This window comes from Anolis carolinensis, chromosome 4 (genome assembly GCF_035594765.1).
Source record: "Anolis carolinensis isolate JA03-04 chromosome 4, rAnoCar3.1.pri, whole genome shotgun sequence".
In the NCBI taxonomy this organism is placed as follows: domain Eukaryota; kingdom Metazoa; phylum Chordata; class Lepidosauria; order Squamata; family Dactyloidae; genus Anolis; species Anolis carolinensis.
In genome coordinates this window covers 248,795,410-248,822,775 of record NC_085844.1, presented here as the reverse complement: position 1 = coordinate 248,822,775, position 27,366 = coordinate 248,795,410, and the positions used below count along the sequence as shown (strand labels likewise).

Sequence of the window (27,366 nt, the reverse complement as noted above, 5' to 3'; positions counted from 1 at the left end):
AATGGCATTCATGCGAGGCAACCAGGTTTCTCAGCTGTTAGACTGATGTACCTAGGTATCTCTTTGAACTGTTAGGGACAAATGCACAAAAATACACACACATATATAGCAGAGTTTCAGAAGTGTTCTTTTAGTTGCCCAAAAAAACATCTCTCCCTTAAAATATATTTGCCTTTAAACCAAGCTCTCAAGAGACAAAAATAAGTAGACTTCATGAGGAGGGCTCCTTCGCCCGTCCTCCTCCTCCGCCTTTGTTGATGTTTGACTTACAGTAGTTTTAATTCCCAGTGCCTAAAATGCTGCCGGGGCCACGCGAGTCCCGTGGCTTCCTCCTCCTCTTGCTGCTGGTGTCCCTTTTCCACGCTGCCCCGGACCCCACGCAGGACTTCGCTCAGCCCCTCTGCCAGGAAAGCATCGATTAAAGTGAATATGTTGGGAGGCAATGGGAATATTCAGGAAGAACAGGTTGTCCTTAATATCAGCTATATTAATGATCAGGTGTATGTCAATGACTTTCCTCTGAGGAGTGGTGTTTCCCGACTAAAGTGTCAGACTTTAATATTGAGGAGTGAAAACTCTGACTCCTTATCAGACGAGCAGCAATTGGGAATAGTAAATGTCCGCATTATGGTCCATGAATGGCCAATGGCATCCAGCTCCAACTTGCGGTTGATTGTTGTTCAGGAGGAAGTGACCGAAATTGATGGAATTCAGGTTCAGCAAGATGAAGTGACTGAAATAGACGTGTTGGTTAAAGATGTACAAGTCCTTAGGCATACAAATTACACTATTCCTCTGAAAGAAAGCATGCTGTATTCCATCCCCACAGACAACGATGTCTTATGTATACTTCCAAACATAGCAGGAAAAGTCGATATTGAAAGCCCTCTACAAACAACCAGCCACTACCTTCTCAGGCAAGTAGAAACTAGGATAGATGAAGAGACAGTGCCTGGAAAATTGCCAGAGACTCCTTTGAGAGCAGAGCCCACATCATCCTACAAGGTAATGTGCCAGTGGGTAGAAGACTTGAGGAAAGATCTATGCGGATTCTGGTTTAAGTTCTTTCCAGTGTTCTTTAACTTCATGGGTGTCGTTTTGGTTGGAGTTGTAGGTGTCTTTAATCCTAAAAGTCTTAAAGGTTTTGTGTCCTTCATGTGAACCCAGGGAAATGTCACCATCATACCTGTCGTTGCAATCAACTTACATCCAGAAATGCTCGAGAAGACAGACCTTATACAGGAGAAATGTATTTAAAAACACAACTGTTGCAATAGAATGAGTTTGTTCACCTAATATATGACACTTGATTTTTAATATATTGTGTACTTTCCCCTATATTAAGCCTATGAACGATCAATACTTCAAAGTAGACTTCTTTAAAAGTAACATAGTTGGTTTACTCACAAACTTCATGTATTCAGCATACAGGTACTTTGCATGTCAGTTCAGTTACAGATTGAATTCGAAGTAGTTTCTCTGTGTAGATAACACAGGGTAAATTTCTTGTACTCAACAGTTTAAAATCCAAAGCATCTCTCTGGTCCAAGAGTCTAATATAGAGTCTCTGTTTCTATAGTGAAAGTCTAATGGCTTCTGTACAGCATTCTGTTCCCACTGACTTCTAAAAGCATAAATTTGTTTCTACTGAAGTCTCTAAGCATACATCTCTACTAGCGTCTGAAAGCAAACTGTTCCTACAAAGTCTCTTAAGCATACAGTTCCTAAAAACGGAGTCTGTGTCCTGAACAAGCCCAGATCTGATCACATGGTCTGCAGCCCTTCCCACAGCATGGAGATAAAGAAAACTGCAAACCAATATACAATACAGCAAGCAATCTGAATTATATACATAATAAGCAACTAGTGGAGGCTTGAGAAAGTTGCTATTTCCAACATTTATTGGGAAAATACGATACCAATCCACTACTGTTTTAAGCCATAAAGATGGGGCATCTACATTGTAGTATTTATGTAGGTTAGCACCACTTTAACAACCATGGAGCAGTGCTATGGAATGGGACTTGTAGTTTGATAAAGTCTTTATCAGCTGCTCATTTTCATCCTCCATTCCTGTCATTTGTAAATAGTGAAATCAGGTAGCAAGATAGACAAATATATTCCTAGTTTTCTGGACTGCAACTCCTATCATTCTTGGCCAGCACAAGCAGTTGATCACCACTAAAATACAGGGATAGCTTGACTCTTGTCTCATGGACTCAAGCGATCTTGGTGGGGATGATGGGAGTTGCAGTTGAACACATCTGGATTGAATCAGTCAAATCAATGTGATTCAGGAGCTCTCATTTCAATGGACAGTGAATTTGCTTTGAGTTTTAATCTGAACTTCAGAGAAACTTTCCAACTGCTGAACCCTATCTCCAAAATGAGCTCAGCACCTTGGATAGTTACTCAAATCCAGAACTGATTCAGCACTATTGATAGCAACAGTCACTAGAGTTCACTGAGGATTTACAAACTCATGCATTTACCTGGTTGTAAGCTTTTTAGATTTGATGGGATTTTTCGGGGTGAAATATTCCCTATAATGGGAGAAAGATGGGATAAAAATAAAAATGAATAAAAATATTCATAAAATCATTGGGTGGATGTGGCTGAGCCACAACCATGATGTGCACAGCCATGGCATCTTTGAGTCCATCTGTCTGAAATGTGGTCTTGTCTCCATAAATCTTGTTTTTAGTGCTCCATTGCAAAGGAATTGACACAACATATTATTTGAGAGCACAGTAATGCTGGACCACTCTAACAACCACCATGTCATACTACGCAGAAAAGCCTTTGAAATCCATAAGCATGTGGACAATTTCAACAGAAAGCAGGAAACATGGCTGTCAGTATTTTAAAAACTCTAGAATCAAGACAGTAAATAAAGAGCAAGACTCATAAAACAGGGGAATTCCAGACAGGAAGCAATCAGGGCCAGTGAACACCTCCTAACAAAGGATTCCCCCAGGCAGGAAGCAGCCAGGCCTTGAAGTTACAAGGCCATTCAGTGCTAATCAAGGTGTCCATCTGCATAACACGGGAATTCCAGACAGGAGACAATCAGGGCCAGTGAACACCTCCTAACAAAGGATTCTCCCAGGCAGGAAGCAGCCAGGCTTTGAAGTTGCAAGGCCATTCAGTGCTAATCAAGGTGTCCATCTGCATAACAGGAATTCCAGACAGGAGACAATCAGGGCCAGTGAACATCTCCTAACAAAGGATTCCCCCAGGCAGGAAGCAGCCAGGCCTTGAAGTTGCAAGGCCATTCAATGCTAATCAAGGTGGCCAATTGCAACATTCACACTTACCTCCAACAGACAAGAGTTCTTTCTCCCACCCTGGACATTATTCCACAGATATATAAACCCCACTTGCCTAGCTTCCAAAAGGCCTCACAACCTCTGAGGATGACTGTCATAGATGTGGGTGAAACATCAGGAGAGAATGCTTCTGGAACATGGCCTGACCGCCTGAGAAACTCACCACAACCCAGTAATTCTGGCCATGAAATCCTTCAACAACACCTAGCTTTATTATTTAGTGATTTATCTTTACTCTTCAAGATCGTCTCTAAATCCACTTCCAATTCCTACCGTACTGGCCACCAAATGTAATAATATCTTCTCTGCGACTTCAGATACCGATGCCTTGAATTCATAGACCCGACATCATCTGCATCTCCATAGCACTGATGAGGCATGAACAAAAATAATCCCTCTCACCAGAGATGATTCAGCTGTTCACAATGACTTACTGTGCAGAAACAGATGGCATCAACAATGTGCTCTTAACTTTCTTACTCACACTCCGAATATAGCTAGCTTCCCATGTCACACTCCTAGGCTGCATCTGCACTGTAGAATTAATGCAGTTTGGCCCCACTTTGACTGCCATGGCTCCATACTAAGGAATTCTAGGAGTTTACAAAGACGTACACCTTCTCTGCCAAACAGTGCTAGTACTTCACCAAACTACAACTCTCACATTCCATAACAGGGCAGTTAAAGTGATGTCAAACTGCATTAATACTGCATTGTAGATGCATCCCCCTAGTTTATCTAGCTAGCTGGGGGGATTCTGGAAGTGAGAGTCCAAAGCAGCACCTTTCCCCATGAAATGAAGCCAATACCTAATATTCAGGAGTGGTCTCCCATCCAAGCACTAACCAAGGCTGACCCTGCTTAGCAGTCTATTTATTTATTTATTTCCAACATTTATATCCCGCCCTTCTCACCCGAAGGGGCTCAGGGCAGCGTACAAAATTGGCAACAATTCGATGCCTACACATAATTAAAACAGCAATGAAAATCCAATTAAAACAATATAAAAATATAAAACATATTATTAAAATCCATTCATCCAAAATCCTCGTGCTGTAGCCGTAAATCAGTCCTGGTCGTCATTATAATTTAATCTTCGAAAGCCTGGGCACATAGCCATGTTTTCAAGGATGGGATATTTATGGATTTCAGAATATTAGCATTTATATGGGCAAACTTTGGCCCTCCAGGTGTTTGGGACTACAACTCCCACAATTCCTAACAGCCTACCGGCTGTTAGGAATTGTGGGAGTTGTAGTCCCAAACACCTGGAGGGCCAAAGTTTGCCCATGCCTGGATTGTAGAGCTTTGGAATTGTTATGCTCTCCTTTTCTCTGTCTCCTTGAGTATATTAGATTTTGGAAGAGGTCTCATCCATCCCATTCGTCACACAACTGAGCAAGAAAGACAAAAGCTTCCCTGACTCAGTCCCATTATTATGCACTCACTTTGGTGACTCACCTCGCACAAAAAAGACAGCAAAAGGAGGAGGAGGAAAGGAAATGGATTGCTGTCTTTTGTGTTTTTCTCTCCTTGCTATGTGTTTGATGCCACTTTAACTGTCTTGGCTCCTTGTTATGGAGATATGGGAGTTGTAGTTCAGTGCAAAACTATAGCTCCCAGGATTCCATGGCATGGTATTGTCAAGTGGAATCACTTGTTTGTGTTTTAGTGCTGTTTGTGTTTAATTCAATCTTAATTTTTGCTTATTTATATATTTTGAATAGTATACTAATGCTTTTTATGTCAAGCTGCTTTGAGTTTCCTTTGGGAAGATAAAGAAAAGTAATAATAATAATAATAATAATAATAATAATAATAATAATAATAATAATACAGTAGAGTCTCACTTATCCAAGCTAAACGGGCCGGCAGAAGCTTGGATAAGCGAATAACTTGGATGATAAGGAGGGATTAAGGAAAAGTCTATTAAACATAAAATTAGGTTATGATTATACAAATTAAGCACCAAAACTTCATTTTATACAACAAATTTGACAGAAAAAGTAGTTCAATACCCAGTAATATTATGTTGTAATTACTGTATTTACGAATTTAGCACCAAAATATCACGATATATTGAAAACATTGACTACAAAAATGGCTTGGATTATCCAGAGGCTTGGATAAGCGAGGCTTGGATTAGTGAGACTCTACTGTAATAATAATAAACTACTGATTGGCATCATAGCTGACAGAATTCAAGACTATCTTGAAGAAAAAAACATCTTGCCAGATGAACAGAAAGGCAACAAACGGAAAAGCAGGGGCTCAAAAGACCAGTTATTGATTGACAAAATGATTCTGGAGAACTGTAAGAGCCGAAAAGCTAATCTTCACATGACGTGGATTGACTACAAAAAGGCCTTTGACTCACTCCCACACAGCTGGATCATCAAGTGCCTGGACGTCATCGGGATTAGTAAAAACGTTGGCACCTTCATTGAAAACATGATGGAGCACTGGAAAACTGAACTGTTTGTTGGAAATGAAAGCTATGGACTTGTCAACATCAGGAGAGGAATTTTCCAGGGAGATTCATTGTCCCCTCTGCTTTTCATTATTGCCATGATCCCTCTGTCAACAATCTTACAAAAAACAAATCTCGGCTATCAAACATCTAAGAATTCTCACAAAATTTCACATCTGATGTACATGGATGACCTGAAGCTGTATGGAAAAACGGAAACTGAAATCCAGTCTCTGACTAACACTGTCCGAATTTTTAGCACTGATATCAGCATGGAGTTTGGTTTGGACAAATGTTCGACAGTGGCATTGAAGAAGGGAAAAATCATTGAAAGTGAGGGCATAAATATGCCTAATGGCCAAATGATAAAATGTCACCAGCCAGAGGCCTATAAATATCTGGGCATATTACAGCTGGACAACATCAAGCATGAACATGTGAAGACTGTGGTCAGCAAAGAATACACACAAAGGGTCAGAAAAATTCTCAAAAGCAAGCTCAATGTAGGCGACACAATTGAGGCCATAAACACCTGGGCCATACCTGTCATAAGATATACTGCTGGCATCATAAACTGGACACAGATGGAACTGGACAATTTGGACAGAAAAACAAGAAAACTCATGACCATTCATCATTCACTGCACCCTCGCAGTGATGTTGACCGGCTATATCTGCCTAGAAGATCAGGGGGCAGAGGACTCTTACAAGTCAAACAAGCAGTCAAAGAAGAAGAACATGCCCTGGCAGAATATGTCAAGCAAAGTGAAGAACCTGCTTTGATTGAAGTCAAAAATCAGAAACTCCTCAAAACACAGCAGACAAAGAATCAGTACAAGAAAACCACACTACAAACTAGAGCTGACAGCTGGCACAACAAAACATTGCATGGAAAGTTCCTTGACAAAATTGAAGGAAAAGCTGACAAGGAGAAGACCTGGCTCTGGCTCACGAATGGGACCCTGAAGAAGGAGACAGAAGGCCTGATCCTTGCAGCCCAGGAGCAAGCCATCAGAACAAAGGCAATTCAGGCCAAGATCGAAAAATCAGCTGATGACCCAAAATGCAGACTGTGCAAGGAAACCAATGAAACCATTGATCATCTCCTCAGCTGCTGTAAGAAAATCGCACAGACAGACTACAAACAGAGGCACAACTATGTGGCCCAAATGATTCATTGGAACTTATGCCTCAAGTACCACCTCCCAGCAGCAAAGAACTGGTGGGATCACAATACTTCAAAGATAGTGGACAATGAGCACGCAAAAATACTGTGGGACTTCTGAATCCAGACTGACAAAGTTTTGGAACACAACACACCAGACCTCACGGTTGTGGAAAAGAAAAAAGTTTCGATTATTGCTGTTGCCATCCCAGGTGACAGTCGGATTGATGAAAAACAACAGGAAAAACTCAGTCATTATCAGGGCCTCAAGATCGAATTGTGAAGCCTCTGGCAGAAACCAGTACAGGTGGTCCTGGTGGTAATTGGCACACTGGGTCTCAGCCAGCATTTGGAAACAATACACATTGACAACATTACGATTTTTCAACTATAAAAGGCCACCTTACATGGATCTGTGCGCATCATCCGAAAATGCATCACACAATCCTAAATACTTGATATGATTTTGAGATACAAAATTCAGCATATATATCTTGTTTGCTGTGTCATACTCTGTCTTTGTGTCAATAATAATAATAATAATAATAATAATAATAATAATAATAATCAGACTACCTTCATTCCACTGTGGATGCATCTCAAGTCCCATTTGCTAGGGACATAAAAAATTCTGGACGCTTTACAACAGGCCTGGACAAACTTGGGCCCTCCAGGTGTTTTGGACTTCAAATCCCACAATTCCTAACAGCTGGTAGGCTGCTTTATAGGTATGGACAAACTTCAGCCCTTCAGGAGTTTTGGAATCACGGAGTGACATGGACCTGAAACGTGATCTTCTCGCTCCCTAACTGACCTGGGATATTTCTGGCTTTCAGGGCCAATGCTGAGTCTGCAGCATTAGCATTCAGTATCACTTTCGTCCAGGAAAGCTTAACATCTTTTGCATTCCTGCTCCTATTAAGCACACACAGGAAACCAAGATGCAGAAACTCACAGCTCTGCCTCGTTTTTTATCTGGAGATTTTTATCTTGAAAGACAAAACTGACGCAGGTGAGGAAGGTGTATCTCTGAAGCCTGTTGAATCTGACCAAAGTCCAGTATCCAGTTTCCGATCTTCGGGAAGCCTATGCTCCTACAAAATGGGATTCAGAGGTAAGCTGCCTCTGTACATGGAGGCTCCACTTGCACATCTTTCATTAATTTGTCCAAGCCCCATGCAAATGAATGGCTACTTGTCAGGCCTGTAACCAGAAAAAAAAATAGGAGGGGTTGAATCTTCTGATGAGCACCTTTACCTCTAACTTATCCTCCAAACACTACACCGTACTTAGAGAGCGTACCGTATACATTAAATGAGTAGAGTATCTGAACCATTTGGGTTGGAAACTTAGGTGCCTCTTCTTATCCACAGGAAATACATATCCTGGCCATGGAGTCTGTGGATTTTGCACTAACTGAGCTTTCACTTGGTCTTCAGAAACAGTCTTGTTTATATAATGATCTACCAATGGCACAGCTTCTTCTCTTTGCTCCTGTTCCATGGTTTCTTTGGCAGGGCTTGGATTAGATCAATGGTTGCCAACTTGTGGTCCGTGGACCACTAATGGTCCTAAGAACTAAAATATGGTCCACGGCTTCACCGTTACTACACCATTGCAACTAGAGTGACTGGTCTCGTGAAACCCTCTTCTAGTGCCAAAGCAAGAGGGATGTTGGGAGGGGAGAAGCTGACTACCCACGAAAGGCGTGACAACAAGCCTCCTGACTGCTGCCTCTCCTCCTCCCTTACCCCTGAGCGGAGCCACTCCATGTGACACATGGAAGTAGGGGTGCCTTGGTGTCTTCGTTTCTAGGCCTGTTCCTGGGGTTATTTGGAGTGCTGATTCAGAAAATTGCATTGGATCGACCATATCAGCTCTAGGTTGTTAAAAATGGTTTTCTGTGGGTGAACAGTTGGTGACTACAGGGTGGCGTATGTTCTGTATCAGAAACTATAATGGATATACATGGACAACAAGTTAAACATGAGCCTACAATGTGATGCAGCGGCAAAAAAGGCAGTGGGATTTTGGCCTGCATCAATAGGAGTCTAGTGTCTAGATCCAGGGAAGTCATGCTGTCCCTCTATTCTCTTTTGCCTTGGTCAGACCACTCCTGGAATCACACTGTGTTCCATTCTGGGCACTACAATTGAAGGGAGATGTTGACTCTAAGCTGGAATGTGTCCAGAGGAGGGTGACTCAGAAGATCAAGAATCTGGAGAACAAGCGCTATGAGGAGTGGCTGAAAGAACTGGGCATGTTTAGCCAGCAGAAGAGAAGGCTGAGAGAGAGGAGACATGATGAGGGTCATGGATCAAGATGTGAAGGGAAGTCATAGGGAGGAGGGAGCAAGCTTGTTTTCTGCTGCCCTGGAGACTAGGACGTGGAACAATGGCTTCAAACTACAGGAAAGGAGATTCCACCTAAACACGAGGAAGAACTTCCTCACTGTGAGAACTGTTCGGTAATGGAACTCTCTGCTCCGAAGTGTGGTTGAGGCTCCTTCTATGGAGGCTTTTAAGCAGAGGTTTGGATGGCCATCTGTCGGGGGTGCTTTGAATAAGATTTTCCTGCCTCTTGGCAGAATGGGGTTGGACTGGATGGCCCACCAGGTCTCCTCCAACTCTATGATTCTAGGATTCTATGTGGTCTGTCCAATGCAGTTTTCTGAATCAACACCTTAAATAACCAAACTGAATCACAACCCTTTTGGTACTAATGTTGGAGAGTCGTCCCAATGTAGGAGAGTGGTCCCTGGTTGAAGTGGTCCCTGTTCAAATGGTCCCTGGTCCAAAATAAAATAAAATAAAATAAAATAAAAAAGGTTAGGAACCACTGGATTAGATGAACCAGTGTGAGGCACCACAGTTTCCACATGTGTTGTCGAAGGCTTTCATGACCGGGATCACAGGGTTGTTGTATGTTTTCTGGGCTGTATGGCCATGTTCCAGAAGCATTCTCTCCTGACGTTTTGCCCACATCTATGGCAGGCATCCTCAGAGGTTGTGAGGTCTGTTGGAAACTAGGCAAGATATATATACATATATCTGTGGAATGATGTCCAGGGTGGGAGGGAGAAAGAACTAGGCAAGATATATATACATATATCTGTGGAATGATGTCCAGGGTGGGAGGGAGAAAGAACTCTTCCTTGTTGGAGGAAAGTGTGAATGGGCTCGGGCTGTGGCGCAGGCTGGAGAGCAGCTGCAATCAATCACTGCAATGAATCACTCTGGCCAGGAGGTCATGAGTTCGAGGCCCGGCTTGGGGCCTCTGTTTGTTTGTCTTTGTTCTATGTTAAAAGGCATTGAATGTTTGCCTATATGTGTAATGTGATCCACCCTGAGTCCCCTTCGGGGTGAGAAAGAAGAGCGAGATATAAATGCTGCAAATAAATAAATAAATAAATAAATGTTGCCATTGGCCACCTTGATTAGAATTTAATGGCTTTGCAGCTTCAAAGCCTGGCTGCTTCCTGCCTGGGGGGAATCCTTTGTTGGGAGATGTTGGGAGGTGAACGTTCACACTGGCCTCCAACTGACAAAGAGTTCTTCTCTCACCCTGGACTTTCCACAAATATATAAACCTTCCTTGCTTAATTTCTCCACATACCTCACAACCTCTGAGGATGCCTGCCATAGTTGTGGGCGAAACGTCAGGAGAGAATGCTTCTGGAACATGGCCAGACAGTCCGGAAAACACACAACAACCCTGTGATCCCGGCCATGAAAGCCTTCGACATTACACAGCTAGGAAACTGTGGACTAGACAGTGTGACTATGAGGCGGAATTGGGACCTCCTGAAGGGGATTTGGAGTGTTTTGGGAGACACAAACCCCAAGGGAGTGAGGCTGGTGAGGGGATGCTGGGCTGGGTGGTGTCAAGGCGGAGGGTGCCAAGGAGGGAAGGAAGCCTGGCCCAAGCGGCCCAATCCCGAGGTCCGGGGCGGGGCGGGAGGGTCTGGCCCGGCTTCCCCGCCTCCCGACGGCCCTGGGCCAAGTCCCACTCGGGAAAGGGATCGCGAGGGGAGCCGAGTCATGTCGGAAGACGCAGCAGAAGGAGGAGGAGGAGGAGGGGACCGGCCCCACGAGGTAGGTAGGCACAAATGCGTCTCCACTGGGGAATGAACCCACTTTGAGACCCCCTTTGCCAGAAAACACTCTCAAACTTGGGGGAAGAGAGAAGGGAGGGAGAGCAAGGTTTCCACTCCAGATTAGATAACAGGGGCGAGGAGAAGAGACCAGAGGGAGGAGCAAGAACTTAGATCCAACAGCCGGTAGGCTGTTAGGAATTGTGGGAGTTGAAGTCCAAAACACCTGGAGGGAGGGCCGAAAGTTTTTTTGAAGTCAGACCTCCTATCCACAAGTCTTGGATCTAAGTTCAACCCTCTCTCTCCTGACTAAACAGAACAAACAGCAGCCTTCCAGATGTTGCTGTATCCCAACTCCCATGAGCTGTAGTAGTAGTCTTGATGTCTAATGGTGAGGGATACATCTGGAGGGCCACAGAAGATGATGGATTTAGATTGTTAGATTGGCCCACAGACCTTGGAGTCTGATCTGCACGATAGAGCATTCCTTCTTGAACAAAACCTGGCTACCAGTATTAAAAAACCCTCTAAAATCAGGACCGTAAATAAAGGGCACCACTCAGAAAACAGGAATTCCAGACACAAATAAATCAGAAACAGCTAACACCTCCCAACAAAGGATTCCCCCAGGCAGGAATCAACCAGGCTTTGAAGCTGAAAGTCCATTCAATGCTAATCAAGGTGGCCAATGGCAACATTCACACTTGCTTCAAACAGACAAGAGTTCTTTCTCCCACCCTGGACATTATTTCAGAGATATATAACCCTCACTTGCATAGTTTACAACAGACCTCACAACCTCTGAGGATGCCTGCCATCGATGTGGGTGAAACGTCAGGAGAGAATGCTTCTGGAACATGGCTATATAGCCTGGAAAAGCCACAGCAACCCTTTTCTTGTTGGTCACGCATCATTTCACCACAGAGTATTTCAGTTTTATTAGCAAACCAAAAGTTAAACCGACCCCTTATAAGAAGTATGGATGTATGCATATATTGTAATAACAAAATGTATGGTCACTCAACCTTTTGCGCATTAACCTTTTGTTTATATTTTTAAAAACATAGGATTTGTTACTCATTTCGTATAGACTCAGAGGTTTCTCTTTATGTTTGTAATCAACACAATGACATGCATTCTGGGAGTTGTGGGACATTGTTGTTGTGGGACATTGTGGGAGTTGAAGTTCAAAACACCAGGACGGAGGGCCGAAGTTTGCCCATGTCCAAGTGGAATGAGGTGCAGCACATTTCCTTTTTAAAAGTTTAGGGAGGAAATATATGGGTATTATACTAAAGGTAAAGATTTCTCCTGACATTAAGTCCAGTCGTGTCTGACTCTGGGGGTTGGTGCTCATCTCCATTTCTAAGCTGAAGACACCGCTGGAGCAGTACCTATTGATCTACTCACATTTGCATGTTTTTGAACTGCTAGGTTGGCATCATATTATATTATAATATATATAATCTAATATATTATATTATAATATAATAGAGTTCGGACAGTTCTGTTGTAGAATGAATGCTGTTTGACACCACCTCAACTGCCATGGGTCAAGGTAAGCAATCCTGGGAGTTGTAGTTTTACTAAGGGCTTTAAGCCTTCATTGCCAAAGAGGTCTGATCTCTTCCAAAGCTATAATTCCATTGCAGTGAGCCATAGCGGTTCACATAGTGCCGAACTGCATTTATTCTTTACTGTAAATGCACCTCTAAATATTTGTCCAGTGGAGTCTCCTTCTCTGGAAGTTTTTAAACAGAGGCTTGAATGGTCATCTGTTGGGAGGGCTTGGATCGTGCCTTCCTGCATCACAGAAGGGGGTCTCTTCTAGTCTTGGGATTATATAAATCCTTTGTCTGGTTCCGGACATCAATCACACTTCAGGAAGTTTATTCACAAGCCGGACGGTGTCTGAGAAGAGAGGCCCAAATGGTCAAAGGTCTGGAAAGCAGGGATCCTTTTTGAGGAGGAGCTTAAGGAGCTGGCTGTTTTCAGCTTGAAGAAGAAGAGACTCAGAGCCGGGTTTCAATATTTGAAAGGAGGCCACGTTGAGGAAGGAGCAAGCTTGTTTTCTGGGAAACAAGGACACAATGGAGCCATGGATTCAAATTGCGGGAAAAGAGGGAAATATTAGGACGAACCTCTTGGCGGTAAGAACCGTTCCAAACTCATAAGGCAGGCATGGGCAAACTTGGGCCCTCCAGGTGTTTTGGACTTCAACTCCCACCATTCCTAACAGCCGGTAGGCTGTTAGGAATGGTGGGAGTTGAAGTCCAAAACACCTGGAGGGCCCAAGTTTGCCCATGCCTGCAATTAGCTTTGTCCTATCCAGCCATGCAAGAAGGAGTGGTTTAAAAACTCTGCTCCAAATGTCTCTGCCAGCTGTCTGTGCCGCTCAGAAAGGCAACCCAATCCAGCTGCCTCTTCCACGGCCTCTGCCCTGCTTGGACCAGTGCCCTGGCAAGAACGGCTACCAACCGGCCCCAAAGAACTTGCCAAGTGGGTGAAACCTAGGAGGAAGGCTTTCGGTCAATGTGCCCTGTGTCTTTCTCCTCCTTCAGTGGCTGGCACCCAACATTGCGTGGTTTGTTGTGACGTGCCTTCAAATTAATGCCCCATTTCTGGACTTACTATCACAGATCTCTCCCCAGGGAATGATGTGTGGCCATTGTTCCTCTGTGCCTTAGAATCAACACTGACTTTGATATTTTCCTTTGGTACTTCGGCAGAATAGGAAATCAGTACACTATGTAACACAATTTTTTAAAAAAATCTGTTCCTGGTTTGAAAATATTGTTTCCTGTTTAATGGTGCAGTACTTACTTTGAAAGTACAGCAGAGTCTCACTTATCCAAGCTAAATGGGCCAGCAGAAGCTTGGATAAGCGAATATCTTGGATAATAAGGAGAGATTAAGGAAAAGCCTATTAAACATCAAATTAGGTTATGATTTTACAAATTAAGCACCAAAACATCATGTTATACAACAAATTTGACAGAAAAAGTAGTTCAATGCGCAGTAATGTTATGTTATTATTACTGTATTTACGAATTTAGCACCAAAATATCACGATATATTGAAAACATTGACTACAAAAATGGCTTGGATAATCCAGAATCTTGGATAAGCGAGGCTTGGATAAGTGAGACTCTACTGTAGTTGTTATGCTCCAGAAACTTCCTTTTGGCAACCACAAACTAGGTTGAATTGGTTAAGACTCGTTGAGATATTCATGGAAACATTATAGCACTATGTTCCACACAAACAAAGTTTCTGCATTATAAGTAAAAATTTTCCATGTTTTTATGATAGAACCATTTAGGAAATGTGTTGTCAAAGGCTTTCATGGCCAGAATTACAGGGTTGTTGTGTGTTTTCCGGGCTGTATGGCCATGTTCCAGAAGTATTTCCAGACCAGAACCCGGTGTCTAGAGTTGTAGCCCAACACTGACATTCTGTAAACTCTGAAAACAGAAGAATTCTAGACAGGAATCAATCAGGGGCAGCAAACGACTCTGAACAAAGGATTTCCCCAGGCCAGGATGGGAAGCTGGGAAGGCCATTTAATGCTAACAAAGGTGATTAATTACAACATTCACACTGGCCTCCAACAGACAAGAGTTCTTTCCCCCACCCAGGAACTTCCACAGATATATAAGCCTTCCTTGCTTAGTTTCTCCATATCTCACAACCTCTGAGGATGCCTGCCATAGATGTGGGTGAAACGTCTGGAGAGAATGCTTCTGGTACATGGCCATACAGCCTGGAAAATACACAACAACCCTGTGATCCCGGCCATGAAAGCCTTCGACAAAATACTGAAATTATTTGGAAAGTGTAATCCAACACTTTTCTAGCTTTAGCTCTTTGCTTTTTCTAACATGGCCATACAGCTTGGAAAACACACAAAAACCCATTTAGGAAATGACATTTATAACCAGGAACAAAACTTGTGTTACGTAGTGTACTAGCTACTACCTGGTTGTCCAGCCTTGTTGTTTGTGTAGTCTTACCTTGCATCATTTCCGACCCATTGCAAACCTAAGGCAAACCTATTGCAGGGTTTTCTTGGTAAAGATTGATTCAGAACGGGTTTGCCCTTGCTGTCCTCTGAGGCTTTTTTATCATGTCAGAAGTGACTTGAGAACATACTGCAAGTCACTTCTGGTGTGAGAGAATTGGCTGTCTACAAAGACGTTGCCCAGAGGATGCTCGGATATGTTAGCTGGGAGGTTTCTTTCATGTTTCCGCAAGCTAGAGCTGACAGATGGGAGCTCACCCTGTCTTTGTGATGACTCATGGGCCTTGTAGTCCTGCTCATGACATTGTAATGCCTGATGAAGAAGAAAACTTGGGTTTTTTACCTTCCCAGTCAGAACTGGAATCTTCTCAGCCAGATCTTTCCCAGGCAGATCTGGGAACCTTGCACCTGCAAGAAAGTTGTGTCCCAGAAGTATGTCAAACAAACCCTGAGCCTACATCTCCCGTGTTCTCTCGCCATGAGTTTTGTAAACAACAGAGGGGTTTGGAAGCAGCTTCGCGCAGGAGTGCGAGGATAGCAGCTAAGAATGTACCCAATTAAGTCTGCTTTTCGTGAGAATCTTTAAGGAGTCAGACATCTGGTCTCAGAGTTTAGCTTTCGTTTCTGGTTCCCAGAGAACTGCTTCGGCGGGAAAGTTAGACTCTTTATAGGTGTTTTACCCGCGTAGTAACTTCGCGGAGTCAATTCGTCAGCCTCCGGAGCGAGTTGTGTCTAGACAGCGCGCTCCGATTCAAGCCTCGTTCCTGTTCAAGCCTTGCCTTGTTTCCAGCCTTCGCTCCTGTTTCCCTGCCTTTGTTTACCTACGGATCTTGCCTTGTTTCCCAGGACTAACCCTTGCCTTGTTTCACGGATTTTACCAAGTTATTCCACGGACCTTGTTCTTGTTCCTCGTTACCTTGTTCCACGTTTCAAGCCTTGTTTCAAGTATCAAGTTATTTCCTAGCCTTGCTCAAGTTCATGGACTAAAGGACCTTGTCATCTCCCCTCACTTTGCCTGGCAAAGTGAGTGTTTCGGTTATTGGATTACAACTTTGGACCTTAATATTTCATATTGGACATTGTTTCTTTGGACTAATTTTGACCTTTCCTGAAAGGTCTGCTTCTGGACTAACTTTTACATTTGCTTTTACTAACTTTATATATTTCTTTAATAAAGATATTAGATAGAATCTGGCCTCTGCGTATGGTTATTGGTGCTCTGTAGCCTGGGTCGTGACAGTTTGACTCCGCGAACCCTAAGCACCAATTAACCTCGGCCAGAATGTCTACCGGAACCGTACCTGGGCCGAGCGGCCAGCCGATTACCTACACCATCGACAAGGATGAGGTGGACCGAATCCGTGATAAGCTCAATGCACAGGATGGGGAAATAAAGGGTTTGAAGGAACGCGGAATCCGTCTTCCGGCCATGGCGTTGCCAACCAAGTTTACTGGAGAAGCTTCTAAGGTTCATGTTTTCCGTCGCCAATGCCAAGCTTATCTAGAGGCCCGTGATGCCGAGTTTCCCCAGGAAGACATCAAGGTGGCGTGGATTTACAGTCTCCTAGACGGGCCAGCGGCTAACTGGGCGACGGCTCTGTTCGACCAAGCCTCCCCACATCTAAGGTCAGCGCAACATTTCTTGGACCACCTTAAGGCGACCTGGGGAATCGAGGACAATTTGGAGGCCGCCGGGCACAAACTCCGCCGCCTCTTCCAAGGAGACAGACCCATGTCTCAGTACATAGCCGAGTTCCGAGTGCTGGCCCATAACACCGGCTGGAACGATGTTGCCCTCAGAGGACAATTTCGGGAGGGTCTCAACATTGAAATGCTGGAGGAAATCTCCAAGGTGGATCCTCCCCAAACGCTGGAAGCACTCATCGATCAATGTTTACGGGCTGAAGTCATGATTGCCAACAGAAAACAGTGGGTCCGAGGCCAGAGCGGTAGAGCTGGGGCAAAACCCTCCGCTCCCGCCAGCGTTCAGCCGCGTCCAGTGTGGAGACCCCCACCACCATCCCCATACCCCAGAGGGAGCGAGGAGGTGCCGATGCAGTTGGGCAATGTGCGTCCCAGATTAGATGCCGCCGAGAAGGCCCGCCGCCAACGCCTAAATCTCTGCTGGTATTGCGGGAATGGGGGCCACTTCGCCAGAGAGTGCCCAGCCAAAGGGAAGCCCGCCGCCCGTCTTGCGGCGGCGTCCTCCACGGAGACGAAGGCGTCTGAGGCGGCTGGCACACAGCCGGCGGGGGAAGCCAACGACCGGGGTAGAGAGGCTCGCCAACCCGGTCAAGAAAACCGTTCAAGAGCCGCCAACCGGGGTCCTGTTCCTTCTAGTGGTCACCTTATGGTCAGCAAAAAAGGGACCCGTCATGATCCACGCCATGATAGACTCAGGAGCTACCAACAATTTCATTGATAGAGAGTATGCCGACTCTCTGGGATTACAATATCATGACTTCAAGAATGCCCGTGTGGTGCAAGCCATTGATGGTCGCCCTCTCAAGACGGGGCCCGTAAGCCAGTGGTCGGAACCCACCAGGATGTGGATAAGGGAACATATGGAAGAGATTTCCTTCTTTGTTACTGAGGTTCCCCATTTCCCTGTGATTTTGGGGATTCCATGGCTGACACTTCACGACCCAAGCATCTCCTGGTCCAACAGAGAACTGCAGTTTGCTTCAAAGTACTGCCAAAATCATTGCCTCGTAGCCAAGGTCTGCCATGCCACAGACACCGAGCCCATTATCACCTTGCCAAAGAAGTACTCCGAGTATTGGGATGTATTCAATGAAAAAGAAGCCGAAAGGTTACCCCCACATAGACCTTATGACTGTGCCATTGACTTGGTGGAGGGGGCCCCGATCCCGCGAGGGCATCTCTACTCCCTGACTGAACCAGAGCAAGAAGCTCTCAGGGAATTCATAGAGACAAACCTTCGCAAGGGATTCATCAGACCCTCTCAATCCCCAGCTGCCTCCCCAGTGATGTTTGTGAAGAAGAAGTCAGGGGAATTACGCTTGGTGGTGGACTACAGAGCATTGAATAATATCACCAAGCGGAACAGCTACCCCCTGCCCTTAATCTCGGATCTACTAGACCGACTTCGAGGAGCCAAGGTTTACACCAAGCTGGATCTTCGGGGAGCTTACAACTTAGTTCGCATCAGAGAAGGGGACGAGTGGAAGACCGCCTTCCAGACTAAATTCGGATTATTCGAGTCCCGAGTTATGAATTATGGATTATGCGGAGCTCCCGCAACGTTCCAGCATTTTGTCAATGACATTTTCCAGGACTATCTAGATAGGTTCTTGATAATCTACCTGGACGATTTTTTGGTGTTTTCTAGATCACAATCAGAACATGAGAACCACGTCAAAATGGTGTTACAACGATTGCGGGATCATGGACTTTATGCCAAGCTGGAAAAATGCGCTTTTGATCTACAAGAGGTAGATTTCCTTGGATACCGTATCTCGCCTCTAGGGCTCTCCATGGATCCAGCCAAGGTTTCCGCAGTATTGGAATGGCGGGCGCCAACTAACAAGAAGGAGGTGCAGCGATTCTTGGGGTTCGCGAACTACTACCGCAAGTTCATTCCAGATTTTGCCCGCTGGTCTGACCCAATCACTAGCTGCATCCGTGGAAAACGGCCCTTCCGCTGGACTGATCAAGCAGAGAAAGGGTTCCAGCAACTAAAGAAATTATTCACATCCCAGCCAATCCTTCAGCATCCAGATCCTGAAACCCTTTTTGTGGTGCAAGCGGACGCCTCTGATGTGGCAATTGGGGCTGTGCTCCTACAACCGGTGGGAGATCACCTTCATCCTTGTGCTTATTATTCTCGTCAACTAACCGCACCAGAGAGGAACTATACCATTTGGGAAAAAGAACTATTAGCCATAAAGGCAGCTTTTGAAACTTGGAGACATTGGCTAGAAGGGGCCAAATTTCCCATTGAAGTCCACACTGATCATCGGAATCTAGAACATCTAAGAACTGCCCGCAAGCTAAATCAAAGGCAGCAACGTTGGGCTTTATTCTTTGAACGTTTCAACTTCCAGATTCATTATGTGACCCCAGCCCAAACCAAGCAAGCAGACGCCCTGTCACGTAAACCGGAATACGCTGCAGGACGCAAGGAGACCTTTGAATCCCAACTACTACAACCCGAGAACTTTGCCACGCTCACAGTGGGGAACACCAAATCCACTCCCATTGATTCAACTCCCCCTAATCCAGGGCCCATCTGTGCTCAAGAAATCAGGGCTAGTCAGCAAGCAGATGCCTGGGCGCAGGACCAACTTCGTCAAGGTCTGCACTTTCCCTTTTCGCTTAAAGATGGACTGCTTTGCTATAGAAATCATGTTTATATCCCACCCGGACCGGGCAGGGAAAAAGTACTTCGTCTGTGTCATGACTGCAAACCAGCGGGGCATTTCGGACTATTTAAAACCATGCATTTGATCCTAAGAGATTTCTGGTGGCCCAAGATCCGCAAGGATGTGGAAAAATATGTTAACACCTGCCCAGTATGCCAGCGCTCCAAGATAAGAAGGGAGAAGCCCTCAGGGCTTCTACACCCCCTTCCTAACCCATCTCGCCCATGGGAAATAATTTCTGCGGATTTTATCACTGACTTACCACCTTCCTGTGGATTCACCACGATCCTAGTGGTGGTGGACCTTTTCACCAAGTTAGCCCATTTCATTCCCTGTGAAGGTCTTCCCACGGCCCAAGAGACTGCAGATTTATTCCTCCAACATGTTTTCAGACTACATGGATTGCCCAAGAGTTTGGTCACAGACCGTGGATCCCAATTCACCTCTCGTTTCTGGAAGGCACTACAAAAACTATTGGGCATAGACTCTCGTTTATCTTCAGCTCATCATCCCCAAACGGATGGGCAAACGGAGCGCACCAGTGCCACTTTGGAACAGTACCTTCGCTGTTATGTAAACTACCAACAGGACAATTGGGCTTCTCTGTTACCACTGTCGGAATTTGCCTACAACAATGGAGTCCAGGCTTCTACAAAAGAAACGCCGTTCTTTGCAAACTACGGCTTCCATCCACGTTTCTTTCCCCCTGTCATTGAAACTTCAGAAGTTCCCGCAGCAGAAGATTGGCTGCAGGAACTCACAGCGGTGCAACAACTTTTGCTCCAGCAACTGGAACAAGCCAAGGAGGACTATAAACGTCACGCGGACAAACATCGCCAGCCGGGCCCCGAAATCAAGGTAGGAGATCGGGTTTTTCTGTCCACTCGCTTTTTGCCCTCCCACCGCCCTTGCCGGAAGTTAGATGCCCGTTTCATTGGCCCCTATCCAGTGGTGGCGCAATTAAACCCCGTGACTTTCAAACTCCAACTTCCACGTTCAATGCGCATTCACCCAGTGTTTCACCGCTCCCTGCTCCTTCCGGCGGATGGTGTGCGGCCAGATGTAGACCGGCTGGCCCCCGTCCCTATTTTGGTGGATGGGGAGGACGAGTTCGAGGTTCAGGACATTTTAGATTCTCGCTTTCACCGCCGCCGCCTGCAATATCTCATTGACTGGGTGGGTTTTGGCCCTGAGGAACGCTCTTGGGAAGACGCCTCCACAGTCCATGCTCCTGATCTAACCCGTCGCTTTCATCAAACCTATCCCGCCAAGCCACGACCTCGCGCCTCGGGGAGAGAGTCCCAGTTTGGGAGGGGCCTTGAGGAGGGGGATAGTGTGATGACTCATGGGCCTTGTAGTCCTGCTCATGACATTGTAATGCCTGATGAAGAAGAAAACTTGGGTTTTTTACCTTCCCAGTCAGAACTGGAATCTTCTCAGCCAGATCTTTCCCAGGCAGATCTGGGAACCTTGCACCTGCAAGAAAGTTGTGTCCCAGAAGTATGTCAAACAAACCCTGAGCCTACATCTCCCGTGTTCTCTCGCCATGAGTTTTGTAAACAACAGAGGGGTTTGGAAGCAGCTTCGCGCAGGAGTGCGAGGATAGCAGCTAAGAATGTACCCAATTAAGTCTGCTTTTCGTGAGAATCTTTAAGGAGTCAGACATCTGGTCTCAGAGTTTAGCTTTCGTTTCTGGTTCCCAGAGAACTGCTTCGGCGGGAAAGTTAGACTCTTTATAGGTGTTTTACCCGCGTAGTAACTTCGCGGAGTCAATTCGTCAGCCTCCGGAGCGAGTTGTGTCTAGACAGCGCGCTCCGATTCAAGCCTCGTTCCTGTTCAAGCCTTGCCTTGTTTCCAGCCTTCGCTCCTGTTTCCCTGCCTTTGTTTACCTACGGATCTTGCCTTGTTTCCCAGGACTAACCCTTGCCTTGTTTCACGGATTTTACCAAGTTATTCCACGGACCTTGTTCTTGTTCCTCGTTACCTTGTTCCACGTTTCAAGCCTTGTTTCAAGTATCAAGTTATTTCCTAGCCTTGCTCAAGTTCATGGACTAAAGGACCTTGTCATCTCCCCTCACTTTGCCTGGCAAAGTGAGTGTTTCGGTTATTGGATTACAACTTTGGACCTTAATATTTCATATTGGACATTGTTTCTTTGGACTAATTTTGACCTTTCCTGAAAGGTCTGCTTCTGGACTAACTTTTACATTTGCTTTTACTAACTTTATATATTTCTTTAATAAAGATATTAGATAGAATCTGGCCTCTGCGTATGGTTATTGGTGCTCTGTAGCCTGGGTCGTGACAGTCTTGTGGATTCGAACCGGCAACCTTCAAGTCAGGAACCCAACCTTCAAGTCAGCAGTTCAGCCGGCACAAGGGTTTAACCCATTGCACCACCACAGCTCCTCTGATGCTGAGAGAGTGTAAGTTGTCCAAGGTTCATTGAGTTCATTGACTGAGTCGGGATATGAGTTGTAGCCCAACACTGACTATTTGAAAACTGTAATTCAACACTTTTCTAGCTTTGGCTCTTGCCCTGCTTTTTGTGGAGTCAACCTGCTCCATGTGTTGTCGAAGGCTTTCATGGCCGGAATCACAGGGTTGTTGTGTGTTTTCCGGGCTGTATGGCCATGTTCCAGAAGCATTTTCTCCTGACGTTTCGCCCACATCTATGGCAGGCATCCTCAGAGGTTGTGAGGTATCTGGGAATGCCTGCCATAGATGTGGATGAAACGTCAGGAGAGAATACTTCTGGAATATGGTCATATAGCCCGGAAAACACACACCAACCCTCAACCTGCTCCCTTCCTCACCTGCCTGTCTCACCTGTGCAGGTAAAGGCGGCCTTGCCGTTGTCCCGAAAGCTCTGCTACGCCATAGGAGGTGCTCCCTACCAGCTCACAGGCAACGCCCTGGGCTTCTTCTTCCAAATCTTCTTGCTGGACGTGGTGCAGGTGAGCCGAGACTTGTGCCTTGGTCCTTTGCTTGCATGGCTGTCCTTTGGAGATGGGTCTCCAGTCCTATCCCAGATATCAACCTGATTCTGCTTCTTCCTTTGCCCCGATCCAGCTTGAGCCATTCCATGCGTCGCTCATCCTTTTCCTCGGGAGAGCCTGGGATGCTGTGGCGGATCCTGTGGTCGGGGCCCTGGTCAGCAGGAGCCCTTGGCGGAGATGGGGGAAACTGACCCCCTGGTGAGTGGGGCCCAAAAGGAGCACTGGGAGGAACCCGTGATGGTGATGTTTTGGATGCATAGAATAATCGAGTTGGAAGAGACCACATGGGGCATCTAGTCCAACCCTCTGCCATGCAGGAAAAGCACAATCAGAGTATCCTTTCCGACTGCCCTAATTTGGCAAAAATGCTCCAAATTTATGTTCTGTCATCCCATGATAGCATTGCACTAGAAGAGGGCATTGCTAGGTCCTCCAGTTCCACTCCATCATTAACCTTTGGCAGAAGAATACAGTAAAATATTCTGGAGGATCTAGAAAATGCCTGTAGAGAATATATTTGGTCAAAAGCTGATAACTCAGAGCTTTCCAAACTTTTTACGTTGGTGATATACTTTTGAGACATGCATCCTTTCGCAAGATGGTAATTCAGGTTTACTCACAAACTGGAGGTCAAACCAAATCCTTATAACAATTTCAAGCAATACATATATTATATAATGCATATATATTATATTATATTATACAATACTGTGTGTGTGTGTGTGCGTGCGCGTGTGTGTGTATATATCGGCATATACATATACTATATACCAGGCATGGGCAAACTTGGGCCCTCCAGGTGTTTTGGACTTCAACTCCTACAATTCTTAACAGCTGGTACACACAAACACACACACACACACCTATATATATATATATATATATATATATATATATATATATATATAAATATTTTGTTAGTTTCTGCTTTAAGGTAAGCAACAAAACTAAACAACCAAAACCCACGAAACTTGGCCACAAAAGACATGGCCATCCAGGCTGTGTTTAGACATAAAAAAACACAAGAAAAATAAAATCCTAATTAGGGGTAGAGGAATAACTGTTTTTTCCCCATTGCTGCCAGTTAGAAAGCTAAGCTCCACCCACTTTGTCTCCTAGCAACCCACTCAGCCATTTAATGGTGCCCAGGGTCTCTTCAACCAGGCCTCTTCCACACTGCCTATAAAATACAGATTATTTTATTTGAACTGGATTATATGGCAGTGTAGACTCATGGCTCTTCTACACAGCTATATTACCCATTTATAATCCTATATTATCTGCTTTGAACTGGATTATCTTGAGTCCACACTGCCATATAATCCACTTCAGTGTGCATTTTATACAGCTGTGTATTAGGAGCCTCATATGATCCAGTTCTAAGCAGATAATATAAATATAAATATACATTAGAGTCTCACTTATCCAACCTAAACACCCTGGCAGAATGTTGGATAAGCAAATATGTTGGATAATAAGAAGGGATTAAGGAAAAGTCTATTAAACGTCAAATTACATTATGATTTTACAAATTAAGCACCAAAACATCATGTTATACAACAAATTTGACAGAAAAAATAGTTCATTAGACATTACTGCTATGTAGTAATTACTGTATTTACAAATTTAGCACCAAAATATCACAATGCATTGAAAACATGGACTATAAAAATGCGTTGGATAATCCAGAACGTTGGATAAACGAGTGTTGGATAAGTGAGTCTCTACTCTGTGTGTGTGTGTGTGTGTGTATTAAAGTTTCATATAATGTTTAAGGTTTAGATGTTTTTTTCCTTTACACATATATACCACAGTTAGTTATTGTGTAGTTTCCCATATAGCCATTCCATGTGGTTCATCAAAAACAGATTTTCTTTTCTTATTTTGAAACCTATCAATTTTAGCGGCAATTGCAGCAACCCAATCAATAAATGGTGCAAATTATAAAAGTTATAACAGTACCTACACTTGAACAGCACCAGGACTACAGGCAACACACTAATGTGTCCCAACACGCAGTTTGGAAAGCTCTGAGATACATGAAACCACCGTTACTGGTCCCACGGATACAGGATTTGTACTGTATCCCTGAAGATTAGATGGAAGAGGGCCAGAAAGAGACAAATCTTCCACTTTTTGGTTGTCTAGCATAGAAGTCTGGTACGGGGACCACAATTCCCAGTATCCCCTGTGGCAGCTAGTGGTCTCCACATCAGTGAGGCAGTGACTACTCCAAACTTTAATTCAGCCTTTCTACCATGCTCAGTTTTATTCCTAAATAGGTTCAGCACCATAACACTTGTAAAGCTCTCCAAACCTTGGAGATTGATTCATTGCCCTGCTGGTATAGGAGCAAGCTGCTACTTGGACCTTCTTGACTGGGAATGATGGGAGATGTAGTCTAGTGTTCCAGAAAGGGTCCAGATTGAGGATTTAGTTTTGTTGTTTGAGGGTGCATCTATACCAGGCATGGGCAAACTTGGGCCCTCCGGGTGTTTTGGACTCCAACTCCCACAATTCCTAACAGCCGGTAGGCTGTTAGGAATTGTGGGAGTTGAAGTCCAAAACACCCGGAGGGCCCAAGTTTGCCCATGCCTGGCATAAGCTGTGAAACTCTCACAGACAAATATTTTTGTTCCAGGACTATTTCGGCCATGCCGTTTGGGGTCTTCTTCTACATCATGCTCTGGTTCATCCCTTCCGATTCCTTCTCGCTGAGGTTCTTTTGGCATCTGACCATGTACTGCTTTTTCCAGACATCTATGAGTGTAAGCACTTGAATATTGTTCCACCATTCCTTCATTTATTCATTCCCATGTTCCTTCTGGATTTTCTGTGTTAGCTTGCCTGTCGCAAAGTTTAAAGCAAGGTTAAGGAAACAGCAGTGTAAGTTGGACACAAAACATGGTGCAAATGTGCACAATCGTCCCTCTTCAGGTTTGACTTTTGAGGATCATTTTGATGAAAATATTATTCCTAGAAATCTCTGAATCGACGATAAAAATATTAGAGGACCTAGAGATTCCTAGGAAGTGTTCTTAAAGGTAAAACAAGTAGTTTTTTATTTGCATTTCTTCTATTTTCATAGGGATCTTGTGCCCCTAATCGTAGCGAATATGGAAAACTCACTGAATTTTAAATAATTGTGGAAAGTCATTCCTGCAGACCATAATGTGGCCCCAAATCCTATTCTTTTAGTCCTTTATTTATTTTGTATCAAAGGTAAAGGTTAAAGGTAAGGGTTTTCCCCTGACATTTAAGTCCAGTCATGTCTGACTCTGGGGAGTGGTGCTCATTTCCATTTCCAAGCCAAAGAGCCGGCGTTGTCCGCAGACGTCTCCAAGATCATGTGGCCGGCATGACTGCATGGAGCACTTTTCTCAAAAGCAGTGCATAAATAGATAAGTTTAAAACTGATAATAATAAAGGGATATAGAGTCTATCAGCAGGTGTAGGTTTAAGATATCCTGTGGTTATTCTACAAGTCTCATTCAGTGCTATATTCACCAGACTTGTGCCAAACAGGGCAGATATGCTCAGCAGTCGAGTAAGACAAGGCCAAGGCTGATGTTCTTATTAGTTTTGGGTCTGCGCCCCATGCGCTGTTAGTAAGTTTCCGTAGGATGTTATTGTGTGAAGCTACTTTGTACTTGGTGTTTGCACAGTGTTTCCTAAATGTTAGTGTTCAATTTAAGGTGACGCCAAGATATTTAGGGTGGGAACAGTGCTTGCAGTCCTGACCCTCCAGCAACACCCAACTCATCCATTTAAAAATTCCCCTCATTTTTTTTATTTTGCCCCAGTCTGGCCAAAATTATCCCCAAATAGTTGCAAATGCTACTGTTTGCATCTCCAGTCCTGCCATCACTAGATTTTAAAGAGGCCACATAAACCGCAAAGCACAGCCAGAAGTAAATAACATTTATTTATTTATTTATTTACAGTATTTATATTCCGCCCTTCTTTCTCACCCCGAAGGGGACTCAGGGCGGATCACATTTTACACACATAGGGCAAACATTCAATGCCCATAAACACATCAAACAGAGACCGAGACCAACAGACGCAGAGGCAATTTAACCTTCTCCTGAGGGGATGTTCCATTCTGGCCACAGGGGGGAGCAGCTGCTTCATCATCCACTCTGACGGCACTTCCTCATTCCATCGTTGTAAATTAGTTAAACTTGCCTCCCCACTTTTTTTATAAGTGGTACCTTATTTCCTACTTGATAGATGCAACTATCTTTCGGGTTGCCAGGTCAGCAACGAGCAGGGGCTATTTTTTTATTTTTAATTGACGGGTGCTCACCCCGCCATGGGCTGGCCTCGAACTCATGACCTCATGGTCAGAGTGATTTATTGCAGCTGCTCAACAGCCTGCGCCACAGCCCGGCCCCTTTTGGATATTCTTTTGGATATTCATACATGTGTCTGCAAAGAGTCACCAGGGTGAAATTTGTTCTGGAAGACTTAGAGAATTCTAGAGAGAACATATTAATCAAATCTGCAAATGATCAAATTCACAAAAGAGAAGCCTGCAAATGGACTGACGTTTCTTAAAACAAGGAGTGAACAAGGAGGGACTTTTTGCAATAATAAAAAAGCTTTCCTAGGCCTAAAATGACCCAATCTCTCCAAACATAGGAAAAATGCCCCCAAAGCCTCATAGATGGCATTGGAGATGGGCTTGTAGTAACAACAACAACAACAACAACAACAAAATAATAGTGTTAAAAGACAAATTATGGTTTGTCGATGTTGCAATCCCAGGTGACAGCAGGATTGAAGAGAAACAACTGGAAAAGCAGACACGATATGAGGATTTAAAGATCGAACTGCAAAGACTCTGGCACAAGCCAGTCAAGGTGGTCCCAGTGGTGATCGGTACACTGGGTGGAGTTCCT

At 44.6% G+C, this 27,366-nt stretch overlaps 2 protein-coding genes across 5 annotated transcripts in view; both read left to right on the top strand.

Annotated features, from left to right (window-relative positions):
- The first annotated feature begins 304 nt into the window (after nucleotides 1-304).
- LOC100562503 (glycoprotein integral membrane protein 1-like) lies at nucleotides 305-1,233 on the top strand. The gene has a single exon (XM_062979131.1). It carries the CDS (start codon nucleotides 430-432, stop codon nucleotides 1,159-1,161), a length of 732 nt encoding a protein of 243 aa, XP_062835201.1. The 5' UTR covers nucleotides 305-429; the 3' UTR covers nucleotides 1,162-1,233.
- Nucleotides 1,234-10,924: 9,691 nt separating this feature from the next.
- The window catches only part of LOC100562306 (sodium-dependent lysophosphatidylcholine symporter 1), a 43,687-nt gene continuing 27,245 nt past the window's right edge, over nucleotides 10,925-27,366 (top strand). The window contains exons 1-4 of one of the 4 annotated variants that reach the window (XM_062979128.1): nucleotides 10,925-11,058; nucleotides 22,301-22,420; nucleotides 22,536-22,660; nucleotides 25,104-25,230. In XM_062979128.1, the coding sequence (XP_062835198.1) occupies nucleotides 11,005-11,058; nucleotides 22,301-22,420; nucleotides 22,536-22,660; nucleotides 25,104-25,230 (426 nt within the window). In that variant the 5' untranslated portion in view covers nucleotides 10,925-11,004. Of the gene's footprint in view, nucleotides 11,059-12,553; nucleotides 13,208-22,300; nucleotides 22,421-22,535; nucleotides 22,661-25,103; nucleotides 25,231-27,366 lie in introns of those variants that run through there. The other 3 variants (XM_062979129.1, XM_016996664.2, XM_016996665.2) reach the window with 3 other exon arrangements.

What these genes read in the sequence shown, in the direction of transcription:
- LOC100562503 (XM_062979131.1), top strand. Translation starts at nt 430, where the DNA reads ATGTTGGGAGGCAATGGGAATATTCAGGAAGAACAGGTTGTCCTTAAT.